Consider the following 13,142-nt stretch of genomic DNA (forward strand, 5'->3'; position numbering starts at 1 on the left):
TTGGTTCAGAATCCTCATTTTCATATATAATATCAAGAGCAACATTATATGCAAAAATGTTGTCGATAACTATTTTAGTTTGATTCCATTTTTTTTTTCTTGTCATGACATAGTTTATTGAAATTTCATTATTATCTTTAAATATTTCATCTTTCTCACTAGTCATCTCGATGATTTTTTTCATGGATATTTACATCCTCAACAAAGTCTTTTTTACTATTAATTATTTTTTGTTTTTGAGGATTTTTATCTTTGGAACCCACCAGTCGACCACACTTCTGGCATGTTCCACAACTTGTTGTATTGGGATATTAAATTTTTATGGAACATTTGCAGCTTGTATATGCAACTTAGTTACTTTCTTTTCATCTATAAATGCATTTGGTAATTGATTTGCTATATTTTGTAAATGAATTATTTTCTGAACTTCAAGTTCATATTGATCTGTTTGGGAATCTAAATGAGACAATAACGATGCATTCAATGTAATTTCTTTTTCCAATTTCTTAATTCCTCCCCCTTAATGTTGGAAATTTTTATCTAATTAAAATGACAATCAACACATCGTGTAGTAAATACATCACCCAGGGGTTCAAGATAGTTAATAATTGATAGGAAATCATATCAAACATATATTCCTAACCTCCTTTGAGGACCCAGTGTGTTGTGGTGAAGTAATTGAAACATATACTGCACATCCAAAAATTCTTAGATGGGAAATATTTGGCTCATGACCATAAACTAATTGTAATGACAAATACTTATGATAAGCTACTGGTCTAATGCATACAAGTGACGTTGTATGCAAAATAGCATGTCCCCATACAGATGAAGGAAGCTTAACTCTCATAAGTAATGGTCTTGCAATTAATTGCAAACATTTTATAAATGATTATACTAAACCATTTTGCATATGAACTTAAGCTAGGATGTTCAACACTTATCCCAATTGACATACAATAATAATTATCAAAAGTTTGGGATGTAAATTCACCAACATTATCAAGAAAAAATGATTTTAATTATATAATCAGGAAATTATGCTCTTAACTTAATTATTTGAGCAAGTAATCTTACAAATGCAAATTTCAACTTGATAATAAGCATACGTGTGATCATCTACTGGATGCATCTATTAATACTATAAAATATCTAAATGGTCTACTTGACGGGTTAATAGGTCCATATATATCACCATGAATGCATTTTAGAAATGCTGGTGATTCATTTCCCACTTTAGTTGGTAATATTCTAATTATTAATTTGCCTTATGAGCAAACACCACATGATAATTCATTAGATTGAAGAATCTTCTAGCTCTTTAACGAGTGTTCACTTGAATTCTCAATAATTCTTCTCATCATTATAGATCTTGGATAACTCAATCTATCATGTCAAGTAGCAAATATATATGGATTCATGAATTTCAGGTTCATTGTTGCACATGTTTTTATCACTCGTATATGAGTATAATACAATCCGGAAGATAAAGCATACAACTTTTTCAATATACATTTTTCATTTGAGACCGTAGAGATAATATATAAATATTCCACATTATTTTTATTATCAGTTTCAATGTGATAACCATTGCAACGTATATATTTAAAACTTAGAAGATTTCTCTTTGATTGACTAGATAACAATACATTGTCAATTGTAATTTTTGTATATTTGTTTTTCCAAAACCTTCGATCAAGTTTGCAGAACCTGATATTATATTTACTTTTGCTTTCAGCATTATCAATTTGGAAATGTATTTTTTATTTGTAAGTATTGTGTGTGTCGTTGCATTGTCTACTAGATATAGATCTTCTTTGCTCATTTTTTTTTTTAATCACCCAACATATGAAAATGATCCATGTTTCTTTAAGACCTACCTTCAACAATGGAAGTGATCTTCCTTGCTCATTTTTTAATCACCCAACATATAAAAATGATCCATGTTTCTTTAAGACCTACCTTTAGCAATGGAAGTGGCAGGAGCTCGTGTTGATAAGGTGTTGTGAAATTAAAGAGCACAACAAAACACAACAAATATGGAGAAAATATAAATATAATATAATATAATAATAAAATAACTAAAATTATGAAAATTTAGTGAAATTTTGGAGTGGATTTCTCAACAAATGTGTGTTTTTAAGATTTACCAAATGTCATTATTTATAAATAAAGTGACAAGTAGGATGTGGTCTTATATGAACAACAAGCATGAATAACTACATACATGAACAACATGAAGATTGACACATAATTTTTAGTAGTGAACATCTATTTATTTTGATAATATTTATAATAAAACCGGCGAAAAAATACAAAGAATTTTTTTTTTTTTTTTTTTTTTTTTTAAAAAAAAAACCCAAAAAAAGACCAACTGAAATAGACCTCAAATCAAAAGAAATAAGACCTAAAGAATTCTACAAAGCAGCTTCCTCAATTCTGAAATTTTAATTTTATCTTTTTTTAAAAAAAAAGAGAAGAGAAAACCCAAAAAATGACAAACAGAAATGGACCTCAAATCAAAAGAAATAAGACCTAAAGAATTCTACAGAGCAGCTCCTCAATTCTATTCTGTGTCCACGATACTTGTAAAGAGTTATAGACCTATTTGATAATAAAAAAATAAAAATAAAAAAATAAACTTAATTTTCAAACATAAAAAATAAAAGATGAAATTGTTACCAAACGGGATCTTAAATTTTCTGTTTATTGTGCTAATGGTACATGAATCTACCTTGAAGCCTTAATCTTATCATGAAGAATGAGATAAATACAAGAATCCCAAAAGGAGAGCAGGTATCATTGAAACTTCAAATAAAGCTGAAACTACCGTGGAGGAAAAAAGAAGCATCAACCTCAAAGTCCAAATGCTAGTTCTCATCAAGGACCTCTTTGTGTACATGCATGCATGTCGAGCTGCAATATTTGTAGTTATACCGGTGGAAAGGAACTTTACCGACCAGCGAAGTACCGCAGCAGGAGCAGCTGGCATCCCCTGCCAACCCGCTTTTAGACTGCAAGCTGTTAGGAGTAGTTGACGAGGAATTGTTGGTGGCTGCAGCTGCGGCCATGGCTGCCATTCTTCTCTCAGCAGCTGCTGCTCTCTTTTCCCGTTCAGCAGCTTGTGCCATCTGTAGTTCCTCCCAAGAGAGAAAAGGAGTGAGGGAAGGTATTATTGATAAATAATCGAAAGACAAGGTTCCCGCTCGACTTATGAAACAAAATGTCGAGAGTAGTATGAATTATTGTACAGAAAGAAGTGAAGACTCATGTAGAAAAGACTCCTATAAAGTCTGTTTGAGAGCCCTGCTGAAAAACAGCCTATTGTTTGTCCTTCTAAAAATTGACTTGGAAATTTCATTTCACAATTTCTTTCTAAAAACAGTTTCTAAAAAAGGGCAATTTTGAAGAAATCTATGATGCAATTTTTCACAAACATGTAGGCCATCCTCTGGATAGTTCAAATCAAACAGCTTAATGGGTTACCTCTTTGGTAATCAGTTTCCCACTGGTTGATTCAGCCGGAGGATTCATAATAGAGCCGATTCCTCTAGTCTGTTCCGTCTTCACAGCCTTTTGAGATTCAGCTTCCTGGACCTGCCAGCGCGAGCTCATACATTCAGCACATCTCAAACAAGAAGACAAGAGACAGCAAGAACTCACGAAAAAAGAGACATTGAAATACAGTATGAATATCATTCATAATCCTTGAGAAGGCCTATAAGAAGATAATCATCAAAAGACTAAAAGTTTAGTACAATGGTGGGGGCTTGAGGTGTTTAGGAAGGTTTTGAGTTCAAGGCCCAAATTGAAATCGGAGGCTCATTTGACAACCATTTCGTTTTGGTTTTTAGTTTTTGAAAATTAAGTATATTTCCTCTTTTACATGTAAAAGTTAATTCTTCGTCAAATCTCAAAAACAAAAACAAGTTTTTAAAACCTACTCTCTTTTTTAGTTTTCAAAATTTGACTCGATTTTTTAAAACATTAGTAAAAATTAGATGACAAACCAAGAAATTTAGAGGCGTAATGAGTGTTTATAGACTTATTTTCAAAAATTAAAAACAAAAAACCAAATGGTTACAAAATTAAAAACAAAAAACCAAATGGTTACAAAACAGTGCCTAATTTTAGTAGTTAGCAAGAAATTTAGAGGTGGAAGAGTGACTTAATTTTCCAGAATTAAAAACCAAATGGTTAAAAAAGGGCCTTAATGACTTAAAACTTTGGTTGTCCCAATCCAATTGACCTTGGAGTGCCGAAATTATGGAGGTTAATAGGGAGTGGACCAGATATATAATGCAAGGAATTGTGTACTCCTGATACCAGTTTATTAGAGAAAACGTTGGGAACAATGATTAATCTAGACTTTGTTCACAAGAAATTATGGAGACTTTGATGTCAGTATAACCAATTAATTGAGAAAGGATCACAGACTAAAATGTCTTAACCGGTTTCAAGAAAGTATGAAAGGAACCAATTAAATGCAAACCTGTGCTTTCTTGGCCTTTTCTTTCTTCAATTTTTTCAACTCCTTTGCTCTTGCCTTTCGCTTGGCATCTTTTTCAGCCTAAACAACCACAGAAAGACAAAAAGTTGGTTCATGTCCATGGAAAAACTGAATAAACATTCCAAGTCAACAAACAAGGGTGGTGAAAGGAAAATAAATAAATACATAAAGGAGATGAAAAAGTTCACTCGTTGCCAAATAGAAAAATAAGAAAATAGACCCAAGATAGAAACGAATTTTAGGGAAACCCAAAATAAAATTAGGCCTTCTATGATTTTTGAATACTAGAAAGTGCAAGGAAGAAGACCTTAACAGAAAAAAATGCCTGATGTGGATGAACTACAAAATGAAACAAGCATGGCCTTCAGGTTGAAAACATGCTGACCGTGATTATTATTGGCAAATAGCAGATGCAAGCTGTAAGAACGTAAAAAAATCTTGACAGTCCATTCACCTGAACTAGAATAGAGTGTAAAGATCTCAGATGGGATGCATGTTTTCAGTAACAAATAACTCGTAACCCCAAAATATCTTAGTTTTCATCTTGAGAAGTTCTTAGTCCCCGAAGCAGGATATATTTCCAGGTTTACCATCACTGCAGTGTTACTAAATTACAATAAAAACCAATCTACTTCAACAGCATAAGAGGGCTTCTTGAGATAGTTCAAATAGGAGAAGCAGAAACCCAAGATGAAAAATGCATCTATACTATATGGAATCAAGTCCGAACAGAAGGAAAACAATTTTAAGTAACCTGCTTAGCTGCTTGAGATTCCTCCATTTCCTTGGTTAGTGCACTGGGCACCTTAGCAGCATTCCAATCCCACTTATCAAGGTTTGAAGCCATGAACCTTCTAAAGTTATTCCGGACTTCCTTCTCACTTGCTAGCATGTAAGGAGTACGTCCTCTTTCATCTTTGATGCAAGGATCAGATCCCTGTTCAAGGAGTTCCAAAACCTTATCTGCATTTCCCGACTGTGATGCTTCATGCAAAGGTGTAGTTCTACAAATAACTTCACTTTCACTCTCGCTAGTTTTGGGGTGTTCAACAGATTCTTCAAGATATGTACGAGCATCCTTTTCCAAATCTCCAATAACTTTCTGTCCACTTATATCTCGGGTGCCATTGTCTGTTGTAACTGCAGTTAACAGTGAATCGTGCTCACTGGTGGACAATATTTCCTTCTCATCTACTTCATACACTACTTGCACCAATTGTTCATAAACACGCCGAGCTTCTTTTAATGTAGGCCTTCGAACAGTCAAAGGAATATTCCGAACAGCAGAGTGCTGATCACTAAAGTACGGCTTATCTCCATTAAAAAGCAATTGCCGATTATTTGAAGGAGCATAAATATAAACGCAAGATGAAGCATTAAAGTAGGACTTCCAAGCAGCAAGGAGATCTTGAATTTCCTAGAAGCATTCAATAGAAGCCAATCAACAATTACAGTTGGAAAGGAGTTTGAACTAAGCGTGATCCTGTCACAAGCATGGTACCAAAAGAAAAAAATATAATATAGGAACAGAAGATTTGGTTCCTAGGGGACAAACTCTTTTATATTCAATCACAGTTTTCAAAAACAACTTTGAAACAAAAACATAATGCTGTTTGCAAAATCATAGACTTGAAAAGGGAAACTGTTTTCATCAAGTAATTGAATTCTATCATGAAATAAATAGGAATTTATGGGTGTGAAATATGTATTTAAATTACAAAAAGAAGAAGGAAAGAGGAATTTCACGACCCAAGCCATTTCGTAGTCATCAATAGACTATTTATACCTTCTTCAATGCCAGTTCATTATGACGACGAAGTGAAGCCCCAGCGGAACTGATTGATTTGCCACTTGCATCTTTCGATGACTGCTTCTTTCCAGACTTGGCTCTCACCACATATCTACAGAGTAAGAAAGTTTGAATCTCATACAAGGAAAGTACAACAAGAAGCACCAAAGCCAAATGGAATAGCTCCCTACAAGTGGAAATGCAAACTCACAATATACATGTTCTTTGATAACAATATCATTACTTACTTCAGGTATTAGAGTTACAAATGAGAACAACAGTTTGTAGGTTCCACTTTCTACACCCACTAGATACCTGTCGTCCGTTTTCATCATTGACTCCAAGATGAAGAGAAAAAACGACTGAAAACCATTGGAAATGCCTCCAAATGGTAGAAACAGATTGAGAAGATAAAGGAGAGATTTCAAACCTGTGAAAGGTTTTATGAGCTACAACTGAGTTCCCATCGAATACACAACCCGCAAAGTGCCCACCACTTGCAAGTAACACCATCCGCAAATGAGAGCCATCTCTTGGCTCATGATTTAAATATTTTAATCTTGCTATGATTTCATTCTCTCTAAGGTACCGTGCATGAAAGCCATTACCACTGATCGGTGTTCTATCGTCTTCGTATGAAATATTATCTGACTCATCTATGAGCAAGCACTTCCAAACCGAAGCTCTTTCACCTGTTTGGAGATGAACAAACAACCTCTTCTTGTTCACATTATCACTTGTTCCCTTAGACCCTTCATTCAGAGAACTGATCTCCTTCTCTGTTTCGTCCTCTGAACCAGAAATACTCGACACATCAAAGTCTCTGAAAGAATCAGATGTCAGCTCATCAAAATCATCCTCCTTCACAATATTCTTTCCAGCAATGCTTAGTTTCACCTAATATTTAGTTATAGCCCAGTAAATGCTCCGAAATACAGAAAAATAAGAAACTTTTCACTTCAACAAAACCATGTCAACAAATAATTTCAGCTTTGATTCTGTAAACATTTAAGATAAATGGTTCTTAGACACACATGATGGATCCCGCTTGTTAAAGGGAGAGTAAGAGAAAACCTTTTTAAAAAATGGACGCTGCGCCTGCATCTCACCAGCGGAAGGGGATGACAAAAGAAAAATTATAATTGATCAAGAACAATGCATCAAACATAAACTCCATTTTCGTTCCAGACCAATAAAAAAACACGACGATTTATGAGGAGATAGGATGCTTCATTTCTAGACACGATAATTCAATCTATAAAACACTCTGCTCGATCAGCTAGTTAAATTGGGGGAAAATATGCAATTCAAAAAGCAGGTAACAGAATCAGCAAAAAAAAGTTACATTGAACCGGTGAAGGTCGGACTTGAAGTGCGAACGCTGGTCAACCAGAGACTCGAACTCCGCCTTGCATGTGTTGCAGGTCCATCGGTGGGCGATGGAACTTTCTTTGAAATCCCTAGTGTTCTGCTCCGAATCGACTGTGTTTTCAGCCCTTGAGTTGTCCCTGTTGCTGCCGCTGGTTGATGAGGTGTATGAGTGTGGAGAACGAAGGAGTTTGCAGGAATCGAAGAAGTCGGCCGGGACGTCGAAGATGGAACGATTACGTTTCTCCGGCGGGATGCTTGGTCTATTGCTAACGACAACGGCGGAGGCGGCGGTATTGTTCTCCTCCTCCATGGCCTTATGCCGATTTCCTCGATAAATCGAGATAAATAGGCTTTTCATGGAAATTTTTATTATAAGCTAAGACCTAAATTACTGTTCTACTGCTCGATTGACTCCACCAAAAAGTGTTTTTAAAAAACTCATTTTTATTTAAATATTTGGATGGATATAAAGAACGTACACAATAAAATAATCGATCAATAATGCTTTGATTATCTTAAATAAATCAAGATTAAGCATGAAAAGAGGATTAAAAATACAACTTTTGTAGTTTTCACAAGAATTTTCATCTTCGTGAGCAATCGGCACCACCAATGCTAAATCCTCGCTATTCTCCGAAAACGGTTGTATGACCGAATTTTTAGTGAAAGATATGAAATTTCACATTATTTGGAGAGTAAAAGAGGTTTTTGTGGAAGATTATAGGGAATATTCAAGGAAGCATTAGTTTTTAACAATTGAAAATTAAAACCTATTTATAAATAATAAAAAAAATGCAAAAATGTTTTTTGCATGTTCTCCACCTCAAACTCCATTAACATAGAAAAATTAAGTGTCAAGTTTCGCATAAGTTGCTTCAAAATCCACTTAGTTAGTAGGAAAATCCAATAGTTAGAGTTTTTCCACTAACTAATTTTTTATTAAAATCAATTTTTTAACAAAATATGAAATACATTTTTCATATTTTAGAAATCATTTAATTAAATAAAATAAAAAATTTAATATCACAAATTAAATTGACTTTGACACCTAATTTTGATTAATCACATTAATCAAATTTTAAAACACTTTCGTTATAAAATATACTCTCCAAAAATAATTAATTGTAAAATATATCTTATATAAAATATAATTTTCTCTAAAGGCCGAATTTGAACATTTTAAATTCTTACTTCACCTAGTTCTTCAATTTTGTCCGTAGTGAGCTAGCAAGGAGATTCGATGAACCTACAGATCATGGGCTCCAACGATCCAAGACTAATCGGTGAAACTCTTTAACTTAATTAATCAACATTCGTTAACTAACAGGACTGTCCACTGTAGCCTGCAGTTGCATTCCCATCATAGTAGATATATTTTGTATCCATTTGATATAACCATCATTGATAAGTTAATCCTTCACAGGTTGTTCGTAATATCAGCTAGGTCAATTATCGTTTTGCCACTGAGTTACATCTTTTCTCCTTGAGTATCAATATCCCTCTAATGAACAATTGATTTTGGATCTTAATCACTAAATCCATTCCCTCTCAGGGCAGCAAAAGGATGGACCCCTTGTTCAAGACCTAGGATCAACCCTTAAGGGAACAACCTTTTTACAATCCCTAAAATGGGTAGGATTGAATTCCATATTGCAAATTCTATGTCCCCAGCTATCTACCCAGTTTTATCCCTAAAATGGGAAGCATATTGAGCAGCGTTGTTGAGCTTACCCTCACCTATGCAGATCAAGGGACAATCTCGAATAAACAGGAGTTCATAGATAACTCAAGATTTAGATCAAGTTATCTAGGTCATCAAGAAATGAAATTAATCAGTGTTAACCGTAAACGGTATTAATACGTGTATTTCATGGTCAGTCTTACACAATCTCATCATGTAGAACACTCACGCTCACATGTCTCTACATGAGCGAACTGATCATATCATTTATGATACTTTACAACATTTGTAACAATCATAAAGCGGGTCGTTCAATAGTATCTCCTGAAATGGGTACCCAACCTAATCCAAATACTATAAACTGTTTAGGTTATTTTACTCGAACTTAATCCAGTTTATGTCTCCACATAAAATCTAAGTAATCATGACAATAGTCAAGGGTTCGCAGTTTATTGGATTTAGAATTATTAAACAATCAATTCATTTTCATTTAACAACACTATCTAAATAAACTTCATATATGTTTACTATTTACAAACTACGAGTTTTAGGACATACAATCCAACAAACTCCCACTTGGACCAAAACTCCTAGTGGGTTATAACAAAGTTGAGTATTGTGAGAGAAATCTAAATAGAATAAACTAGGGCATCCCATACCTAATATTTCTCCCACTTGCCATATTTATTCTACGTGTAGTCCTAAACTCTTCAGGTGACCCTCGAAAATCTTAATTGGGAGAGCCTTTGTAAACGGACCAACAATATTGTGCTCATACGCTATTTGTCTCACAATAACGTCTCCTTTTAGCACGATCTTTCTGATGAGATGATTTCTGAGTGGTTGTTATAACCTATGAAATACAAACACAGATACGGCTATACGATACGGATACGATCGGATATGACGATTCGTCAATTTCTAAAAAACCAAGATACGGATACGTCTAAGGATGCATCATTTTTTATATTTTTTTTAATATATGTATTTCTAAAAAACAAGGATACTGATACGTTGAAGATACATTTTTTTCTTTAAATAAATCTAGGATATAGATAAATCTAGCATACAAGTTAATAATAATAGCACAAAATAGAATACAAACATTGAAATACAATACAAAGAAAAGCAACATCTAAGATGTTGAAGTACAATAGTTAATAAAATGCAATACAAAAGTGACTCATATTGCAAAGAAGAAGAAGATTAGAGAGAGAAGTATGAAGATAAACGAATAACTTATTGTTGAAGATATCCAAATGGTTTATATTTTGGTGGACTCAAATATGAAGATGGAGATTAGATAATTTTAGTTTAGGGTTTGGACCGTTATTTATTTATTTTTTATTTTAGTTTTAGACTCGAGTAGTGAGCTTTTTAAATAGGTTGCCTAATTTTAGATTGGGAAATATTAGATGAGTTACTTGTCTTTTTTGTTAAAGAAAAAAGTATGCATAGAAATAGATACGTCAAATCGCGTGTCAGATATGTATCTGAAAGTATAGATACATCAAATTGCGTGTCAGATATGTATCTGGGAAGTATCTGGAAGTATCGGTATATGATACGTGTCTGATACTGATTCTTTGCATCACATGAAGTATCTGTGCTTCATAGGTTATAACTTATTTTTAAATTGAACATTTAAAAATGTATTCCAAACATATCATTTAGTCTCTAAAATTTTGTTGGTTATATTGCATAAATATATATACACACTCTTTCTGTCCTTTGAGATTTGACATTCTATTCAGTTTAGTACCTAGATTTCAAATGATTTATCTTTAAAATTTGAGTTTTTATTATTTTGGTTCTTATGTTTTAAGATTTGCATTTTTAATCTTGATCTTTCACTAAATGCTTCATTGTTGTTTTTAGTGGTAACTTCTATTAATTAATTTTAGAACTTATTTATTAAAATTTTTAAGTTTCACTCTTTTTCATCATTACTAAACCTGAATATAAATTTCACTTCATAATTATTTTAAATTAGTTAATAGAAATCATCGTCAATAACAAAACTCATATCTCAATGGTAAAATTGTAACATTTTGAAACCTATAAACTAAACTGATACCAACTCAAAACTTATGAGCTAAAACTATAATATCTTGAAACTTTATGACCAAATGAAAATTATACCCATAACCTATATACCATAAAGGTTTTTTTTTTTTTTTTTTTTTTTAAGTTTTGACCGCTAAAATCGTTAAGTTCTACCACCTTTAAATTTTCAAAATTGATATTAATGAGTGTTGTAATTTTAACCCTTTCACATGTTATTACTTTAAATATCGTTTAAAAAAGTTGTATGCACTTAATGAATTATAAAATATATGTACGTAATGAAATTGATCAAATTTGAGAGAATACAATACTAGAGTTACGATCTTTTTTTAAAAAAATAAAAAAATAAAAGTTACTTGATTGAAATTAATGAATGTATGAAGATTTGTGATTTTTTTAATTAATGAGTGAATTATCAAAAAATTAATTGAATGTAAAAATTGCAATACTTATTTAAGTTTATAGTAATTTGGTGCAATAGAAGTTTTGTACGGATGGCCCAAATGAAATTTTAGTCTCTTTCCAAATTTTCGATGATATACGTCTTTTGCTTGCATCAGTAGCGTGTGAATTTACCATATCGCCTTCACTGAAGAGATGGACAGGCCCCCGCACATATCATTCTCGCTCATGGCTCTCAATTTGCCACTCAGACTCTTAGTTCTCATTCTCATTCTACTTTGGTAAAATATTTTGACTTTTTAGCATGAAAGAACTGCTTCGAAAACAATTTATAAACTACCGAATCCTTCAAATACTACTAAGATGATGTAGTGACAGTGTCAAATCTGAGTCGATCTTCAGGTAAGCGCTAGTACCAGTTTTTCGTTAAGCTAATTGGCTAATTAGAGTATGGTGGTGGGTTGGGGGAAGCAAGGGGAATTCCAATGCAATTTCTATCAATGATTATCACTAATGAACATACATTCGATTTACACATGCACAACAACCTACTTAGCCTAATCTAACTCAACGACGCTACAGGCAGCTGAATCATTTGATTAACCTAAGCAAACGACCTAATTAATAATTAAAGTCTTAAAGCAAAGCCCTAATTAAATTAAAGATAATCAATCCTACTAGGTCCAAAGTAGTCATATAGGATTAGCAAATGCATTAAGCCCTAGGTTTCCATTGTGTGATTAATTAATGGAAAAACCCTAACTCAATTAATCGAATTATCCTTGAAATTAGTCTAAGCATGCTTCCTAAGATCCGAGATAGCTCCTAAATCTTAATATATATGATACAACTATTTTGCTACTTTATCATTGAGCTAGGAGCACACAACATACTAAGCTACTAATCAATTAGTAAGGTCGACACACATTTATCGAGGATTTGCAAAACATAAACATGCATCTAAAAATTGAAATACATTCAAAGAAGGCTTAAAATTAATACATTCAGTTCAACCACAAAATTCTCAAGAAAAATAAATTGGGTTCTTGCTCCAAAAACTAAATGAAAGTTACCTCATCGATTCGTAGAAAAATTGAAAAGGAAAGATCCAATCCATTGTTTACAACCCAAAATAAAATTAAAATCTAACCTAAAGATGAAGGAGAAATAGAGGGAGAAGAGAAATTTAGGGGTTTTACTTTGGCCTCCATTAAATCCACCATGAAAAATCCTAGAAAGAGAAGAAGATTATATATAGAAAATGGGGGAGTGTCGCTACGCTGCATGGCAGCGTCACAACACTGACTTTTTTTGTTGTCGTA

At 33.1% G+C, this 13,142-nt stretch overlaps 1 protein-coding gene across 1 annotated transcript; it reads right to left on the reverse strand.

The window, feature by feature from the left end:
* Positions 1-2,646: 2,646 nt before the first annotated feature.
* Positions 2,647-8,026, reverse strand: LOC120090181 (zinc finger protein-like protein). Its single transcript, XM_039047711.2, has 7 exons — positions 7,645-8,026; positions 6,730-7,196; positions 6,297-6,411; positions 5,265-5,927; positions 4,493-4,570; positions 3,487-3,597; positions 2,647-3,131 (listed from the first exon to the last, which is right to left on the reverse strand). The coding sequence occupies exons 1-7, from the start codon at positions 7,978-7,980 to the stop codon at positions 2,871-2,873; spliced, it is 2,031 nt and encodes a 676-aa protein (XP_038903639.1). The 5' UTR covers positions 7,981-8,026; the 3' UTR covers positions 2,647-2,870.
* Positions 8,027-13,142: the final 5,116 nt, after the last annotated feature.

Source organism: Benincasa hispida, chromosome 1 (genome assembly GCF_027475165.1).
Source record: "Benincasa hispida cultivar pf3 chromosome 1, pf3_genome.v1.1, whole genome shotgun sequence".
Classification (NCBI taxonomy): Eukaryota; Viridiplantae; Streptophyta; class Magnoliopsida; order Cucurbitales; family Cucurbitaceae; genus Benincasa; species Benincasa hispida.

What these genes read in the sequence shown, in the direction of transcription:
- LOC120090181 (XM_039047711.2), bottom strand. Translation starts at nt 7,980, where the DNA reads ATGGAGGAGGAGAACAATACCGCCGCCTCCGCCGTTGTCGTTAGCAAT. An exon ending in ATGAACTGGCATTGAAGAAG is followed by an intron (nt 5,928 to 6,296) that starts GTATAAATAGTC and finishes GAATGCTTCTAG; the next exon opens with GAAATTCAAGATCTCCTTGC. An exon ending in AATCTCAAGCAGCTAAGCAG is followed by an intron (nt 4,571 to 5,264) that starts GTTACTTAAAAT and finishes GTGGTTGTTTAG; the next exon opens with GCTGAAAAAGATGCCAAGCG.